This window comes from Peromyscus maniculatus, chromosome 12 (assembly GCF_049852395.1).
Source record: "Peromyscus maniculatus bairdii isolate BWxNUB_F1_BW_parent chromosome 12, HU_Pman_BW_mat_3.1, whole genome shotgun sequence".
In the NCBI taxonomy this organism is placed as follows: Eukaryota; Metazoa; Chordata; class Mammalia; order Rodentia; family Cricetidae; genus Peromyscus; species Peromyscus maniculatus.
The window spans coordinates 7,542,900-7,550,469 of record NC_134863.1 but is presented as its reverse complement, the minus strand read 5'-3'; the positions used below and the strand labels follow the sequence as shown (position 1 = coordinate 7,550,469).

General features: G+C 38.8%; 1 protein-coding gene across 1 annotated transcript; it reads left to right on the top strand.

Moving 5' to 3' along the window:
- The first annotated feature begins 373 nt into the window (after positions 1-373).
- On the top strand, positions 374-1,390 carry LOC102921273 (olfactory receptor 2L13-like). The gene has a single exon (XM_006987779.3). The coding sequence runs from the start codon at positions 374-376 to the stop codon at positions 1,310-1,312; it is 939 nt and encodes a 312-aa protein (XP_006987841.1). The 3' UTR covers positions 1,313-1,390.
- Positions 1,391-7,570: the final 6,180 nt, after the last annotated feature.

The window sequence follows — 7,570 nt, the reverse complement described above, 5'->3', positions numbered from 1 at the left end:
CCAGGAAGTAAGTGATGCAGAAGATAGAGGCTTTCTTAGTTTTGTAAGGTGGCTTGACGATCTTGAGTAATGGTCTTGCATGGAGTTACCTAGGAGGAAATGTGTGAGCTATCTTACTCATGTTGCCACCCTTGGTTTTAAAATGACCACACAGGTGTCTCTGAACTGAGAACTTGGCCAGAGGCAAGACAGAAGAAACATTCAGCTCAGATTTCAAAATAAGTTCAGCAGAAGGACGGTGCTGGAGGAAGAACAATTCAGTGCAAGGATTCATGACAGACCAGTTTCTCTTTATTCTGTCATTCTATTTCCTATGATAGGTGTATGTTGCTTGTGAGTTTCTATTTCAAGAAGGATAAAGCAATACGTCTTCATGGAGAAATGGAATCAGAGCTCAAGTGATTTCATTTTGTTAGGGTTGTTTCCACAAAACCAAACAGGCCTTCTGCTTTTGCTGCTCATCATCTGCATATTCTCTGTGGCCTTGCTTGGCAACTCAACAATGATCCACCTCATTCGTGTGGATCCCAGGCTCCACACTCCCATGTACTTTCTCCTCAGTCAGCTCTCTCTCATGGACCTGATGGATGTCTCTGCTACTGTTCCCAAGATGGCATTCAACTTCCTCTCTGGCCAGAAAAGCATTACCTTACTGGGCTGTGCAGTTCAATCCTTTTTCTTTATGACCATGGCAGGTTCTGAGGGCTTGCTCCTGGCCTCCATGGCCTATGACCGTTTTGTGGCCATCTGCCACCCTCTTCATTATCCCATTCGCATGAGCAAAATGATGTGTCTGAAGATGATCATAGGATCCTGGACACTGGGCTCCATTACCTCTTTAGCACATACGGTCTATGCCTTTCACATCCCTTACTGCCATTCTCGGTCCATTAATCATTTCTTCTGTGATGTCCCTGCCATGTTGCCCCTGGCCTGTATGGACACTTGGGTTTATGAGTACATGGTATTTGTGAGCACAATCCTGTTTCTACCACTTCCTTTCCTTGGCATCACAGCTTCCTATGGACGGGTCTTTTTTGCTGTCTTCCGTATGCGCTCAAAAGAGGGAAAGAAAAAGGCCTTCACTACGTGTTCAACTCACTTAACTGTGGTGACATTTTACTATGTACCTTTTGCCTATACTTATCTTCGACCTAGGAGTCTCCGTACACCCACAGAAGATAAGATTCTGGCTGTCTTCTACACTATCCTCACCCCCATGCTCAACCCTATCATCTACAGTCTGAGAAATAATGAGGTCCTGGGGGCCATGACAAGAGTCTTTGGGACATTCTCTTTCACGAAAACTTGATCTTTTCCTCACTGTTCCTCTTTGACTTCTCCTGGGGAATGTCATAAAGCAGTGCCCTCTATTGGAAATGTAATGTGTGCCACACACATGCCATAAGTTTCTGGTGATTTATTAATAGTTAAGATTAAACAATATGTTCATCATTGTATAACTAGTATAATTATTCACATGTTTAATTCACAACATTACAGTCAATGTTTTTAATGACAGATATTAAACAATGGATTACTATACTAATACAACCTGAGATATACTTTATGAATGTTCTGTAATATGGATATGACTAAAATTAACCTGAGTTAATTGCTTTACTCAAGAATTTTGTTTTAATTCTTTTCATTATTAAAAGCCTGTGTATATTGAATATTTACAACACATTTCAGTTTGGACCTTGCTCATACAAGTGACCAATACTCACATGAAGCCAGTGTCTACTGTACAGGAAAATAAAGCAATCTCACAGTCTTGAAATATTTTAAAAACATTCAATTTTATCACAACACAGTAGAACCATTATCACCCCAGGTAGAATAGTTGTAAAAAGCAAAGAAGGAAAAAGTTTCATGTATAAATTGACCAATTACCCTGTTTCCATCCATATGCAATGCTCACATGTATGAAATATCACATTGTACCTCATAAATAAGTATAATTATCTTCAGCTGAAACATTTATCGTATAGACCACATATTCTGACCATCTTTTCTTTATGTCTTTGTATAAGACCATTCTAGAGGGACTTAATTGGTTAAGAGATTTTCTTGTTTCCATACAGAAATGAAATGATGATCAAGAGTATATGCTATTTATCACCTTTTAGTTAATTAAAACTTGTTTTGTTCATTGTGGATAATCTTTTTGATATATGTTCAAATACACTTTGCATATATTTTATTGAATATTTTAAAATGTAATTTTACCAGGCTATTGGTCAGTTTTTTTTGTATCTTTACTTTCTTTTGGTAGTAGAGTAGTACTAGTGCTATAGAAGATGTTTAGAAATGTTTCTTTTTCTACTTCTTTTGGATAATTTTAAAGTATCTGAGTGAGATCTTCAATGAAATTTTGGTTGGATTTTTCTGTGCATCTGTCTGGTCCTGACCAGTTTTTTTTTTTTGTTGCAAGGATTTGTTGCTATTTGAATTTCCTCATTTGTTACAGGTCTGTTTAAAATTTGGTGGATTCTTAGTTTAACTTTTGGTACATTACATGCATCTAGAAAATTATCTATTTCTTCTATGTTTTTTCAACTTAACAGGCTGCAGTTTATTCAAATATTTTCTTATAATATATTGGATTGCTGTGTTATATTTTGTGATGCTTCCCAGTACAGTACTAATTCTGTTAATTTGAGTGGCATCTTTTTTTTTCTTTTGGCTACTTGTGCCTAGGCCTTTTCTTTATTTTGGAAAACGTGGGAATTCATCAACATTCCCAAATTAATGAATGTAATAAATCACATAATTAAACCTAAAAGCAAAAATCACATAATCATTTCAATACATATAGAAAGCACTTTGACAAAATTCAACATGTGTTCATGATGAAAGTCATGAGTAAGACTAGAGCAAATGTACCTTGACACAGAAAAGGCTATGCATGTCAGTCCCACAGAAAAACTCATCTTCAATCAACTAAAAATCTTGACATTATCCATTGAAATCATGAACAACACAGCCGTCTGATATGTGATGAAGATTCCAAAAATATGCACTGTAGAAAAGACTATATTTTCCACAAATGGTGCTGGGAAAACTGCATGTCTATATGCAGAAGAATGTAATTAGACACTTATCTATCACATTGAATATAAAATAATTCTAAATGGATCAAAGGTCTCATTGTGAAACCTGAAACATTAAAACTGGTAGAAGAAAACATAGGTAGTACCCTACAATATATATGTGCATAGGAAAGGAATTCCTGAATAGGACCTCTTTTGCCCAAAAATTCAGACCTACAACTGACAAGTGGGACCTTATAAATCTAGTAAACTTTTTCATAGTCAAGGAAATAACCAAATGAAGAGAATGCCCACAGACAGGAGTGGATTGTGTTCTGTTATATATCTAATAAAGGATTAATATCCAAATATATAAAGAATTAAAAAGACAAAAAGAAAAGAAAAGAAAGAATCAGAAAAAGAAATGACCAATTCAAACATGGATTATGGATATGAAAAGAGTATTTCCAAAGGTCAACATAAAATTTTCTTAAAAAAGATATGTTAAGAAGTTCTCGTCATCCAACCAATTAGGGTAATACAAGTAAAACAAAGAACAACCCCCTAAAACAAGCAATAACCTGCCACGTGTGCATGCACACACACACACACACACACACACACACAGACACACACACACACAGACACACACACACAGAGTCACACACACACAGTCAAACACACACAAAAACCACTGAAATTTCATCTTATGCTATTCAGAATTGCAATGATCAATAAAACATAAAATTCTGGGGAGAATCTGTGGAAAGGAGCCACCTTATCCATTGTTGGTGGAAATCCAAACTATTTTAGCCATTCAGGAAATCAGTGTGGAAAATTCTCCAAAAAAAAAAAAAAAAAAAAACCCTATTATTTGACTCATTTTACTACTCCTTGGCATCTGCCCAAAGAACTTGATATCCTAGTCCATAGTTACTTGCTCATCCATGTTCATTGCCACTCTAGTCACAATAGATAGAAAATTGAAACAACTTAAATATCCTTTTACTGGTGAATGGACAATAAGAATGTGTCACATATACTGTAGAATAATATATGGGTATAAAGATAATTGAAATCATGAAATTTGTAAGTAAGTGAATGAAATAGATAAGATTATATAGAATGAGGCAACCCAGACCTAGAAGAAACATCTCATATTTTCTGTCATTCATGATATCTAGCTCTACATCTTCATATGTGAATATATAACCTGAAGTAAACACATAATCAAGAAACAGAAAGTAAAAAGGTCCCATGTGGGAAGTGCTACAGAGGGCAGGATACCAGTTCAGTTAGAGGAAAATAGGGAAAATTTGAGAGAGTCTTTAACTGGGGAGAAGAGGAAATCAATACAGAAAGAGAAAGAGTGAAAAATAACATTAAAGATATTTGAAAAAATTATAAGGAATCATATTATTTTCATTTTATCCAAAACTACAGATAATACATATAAGTATATTTATATGCATATATACACAAAGTTTAAATGAAGTTAGGTCACTTAGGCTGAAAATGCCCCTCCAAAATCTGCAGATTGTTTAATAAAAATCCTGATATCAGACATGAGAAATCCTATTGTGAGTTGTTGATCAGAGGAATGCCAGAAATTTCCTACATAACACAGGCTATTGCTATTGCTGTTTGTTGCCTTTCAGGTATGGAAGATACATTATTATTGCTGAATACACCATGCACTTAAGACACTCGACTTCCAGGATTTGTTGTACCTGACCTGAAAGCCTCCTCTCTGAGGACTAGCTTCCAAGGAATCAGAAGTTTCTGTGCAAGCACCTAAGGATGGGAAGCAGCCAGTAGTGCTCCCTTGCTGTGGAGCCTATGAACCACAACAAAGACCAGTATGGCAAGAAATCCCTAAATATGCAGTAGTGGCAATCATCTTTGTGGAAAACAAGAACTGTCTAATTGCACTTAAGATAAGTTCAACAGGAGGGAAATCATGCCTGGTTCTGGAAACCTACCCAAATTCCTGGAGCTAGTGATAGTGAAGTTATGGATCTTAGGGGAGAATCTACTACAGCTACTTTAATAAACCAGTATCCTTTCTAACTGCATTATAAAACTTGTCTTTATACTCAGATTTAGGTCTTGTTCCCAACACCACCCAAGGGAGTTTTTCTATGCAGCAGAAACCCTTAAAAAAAACCCACAAGTGGTCAAAATGCAGAGATCACCTGGTAGTGGTGTGCCCAGCCTCAGTGGATACATCTGCAATAGAACTCCTGAGCATAAGACTCAGGGCAGAACAAAGAGAGGGTAGAATGACTATAAGTGGCAGAGTACCAGGAAATCTGTGAAATTGTATATCCTAGAAGTGACAGAGAAGCTTCAGCTATGAAGCAATATGGCTGCCTAAACAAGATCTGAACAGGGACATCACCAGGGAGAATACCCATGGGCCTCCACCTTTAGACAAAGAACTATAGGCAGCTAAGGGATGCAGCAAACAGGAACAGTAGTCTTTTTACATGGAAGAGCCAACCAATTATATTCAATACCAGGTGGTCAGTTCTGAAATTATGCACATGCAAACTGAATGGACTCAGAAGGTATTTTTGTATGGCCTAGAGGTCAGACACTATTATAGTAAGCAAATATATCGTGGAGTATGGGAGGTAGAGACAGAATGGTTCATGTACTGTGGAGAGAGACAGATCTGAAGAGGTGAAGGTGGTGAGGAGCAGGCTAAGGTCGATAACTTGCTTGCCATCCAAGGATCATAGTGATAGGGCTGCTGCCAAGACCCATGTCTGGGTCAGTGGTCCAACTCCAGCCATGGTCTGTGTTACCTGTGTGCTTGTTATCACAGAAGGTTGAGAAGATGGGGCTGTACAGAGTTGGCCTATCCTCTCACATGCTATAACACTGGGGAGAACTGGCCTTGCCCCTCACTGGCTGCAGCATTTGGGAAAGCTGGTCCTGCACCTTGACTGGGTAGCAAAATAGAGCTGGTTCTGTTCTCAGGGGGTGCAGGCAAGCTGGCCCTGAGGGCTTGAGAGTGGAGAGCTGGTCTCAACCATGCCATGTGGTGGCTCCTTAGCACCTGTAGCATGTAAGAGAGCAGACTCTCTCCCTTAACAGCTACAACACTTGGGCAAGTGGGCCCTGCACCTTGCCTGGGCAGCACAGTAGAGCTGACCCTATGGCAGGGCACATAGGTGAACTGGCCCATAGAATGTGAGTGAGGGAGATCAGTCCCTGCCCTTCATCTGCCATAAAGTGGCATGGTCGAGGAAGAGATGGCCCCCTTCCAGTCCCTCAACACCTGTGTCAGGGAGGTCGTGAGAGTGGGAGAACTATCCCTGCCCAAAACCAAATGCAGCAATCAGACTAGTTGCCACTGTACCTCACCTGGTCAACACAGTAGAACTGACCCTGGTGGTGTAGGTGTGGGTGAGGTGGCCCCAAGGGCATGGAAGTGGGAGAACTGGGCCTGTCCATTGCTCTTTTGTTGTATAGGGTGAACTACTTGGATGCAGTGTTGGAGAACTTACCCTCTTGGTGAGGATAGGGGAGAGCTGGTGTTCTGACCAACCCTGCAACCACCCAGGCCCAGAAAGAGGGCTATGCATTGGCCCACCACAACATCCACCTCATCTATGATCTGCTGGAGCATGTGAAAAGGTCGGTTCTGCAGATCCAAAGCTGCAAGATTTTCATAAAACAGGACAACAAACAGGATAACCAATAGGAGTCCTAGTGAGGGCCCAGCATCAATAGTGCAGCGGAAATCAGAAGTCTTGAACCAAACCAATAGCTCTTTGCAATGAACACTTGCATCTAAAGATATGGATAAAAGTGTTTACCGCATGACTCACTATGTCTCACTACAGCTTCCATGATGACATTTATCTTTAAAATTTTATTTTATTTTATTTGGGGAGGGAGGTTGCAAGGACAGAGGGTGGGTACAAAGGAATAGGAAATGAATGGGGCCAAGATGCACAATGTGAAAGACTCAAAGAATAAATAAAAAGAAAGTTAAAAAAAAAACAAACAAAAAACAAACTCTCATCTATTTCTACAATGAGACCCAGGGCACGGGTAAATATTTTAAATATTCTAAATGTTCATTAATCTACTTATTGTGGATTGAGTAGTTTAGAAAGACTATGTCTCCTCATTCCTGCTTCTACATAGAAACTCCACATGCAAATAGCATACATCTCCCAGGCTAGTCACAGAACATTCCCTTAAATTGTAGAAAATTTAAAGATTTGGCCACAATCTTTCATTTGTTTTGAAGTTTTATCTACTTGTTTTTCTAATCAGTGGTGGATCTGTCAACCTGGATGACCCTAGGTCTAAAGATCCACTTTATAACAAGACCTCTGCAACAGCCCACTACTAAAGTAGAATTTCTGTCTTGATCAATGTTTCAGTATATCAGTTTGTACCCCTTTGGGGCCCAACACTTAAAATGGAGACTATAATAATATAATATAGCCCAGTATCCTTTATATCACTCAAGTCACATTCTGAAATAATGCAGTCTTCCTCCTTAGTCTATCTTC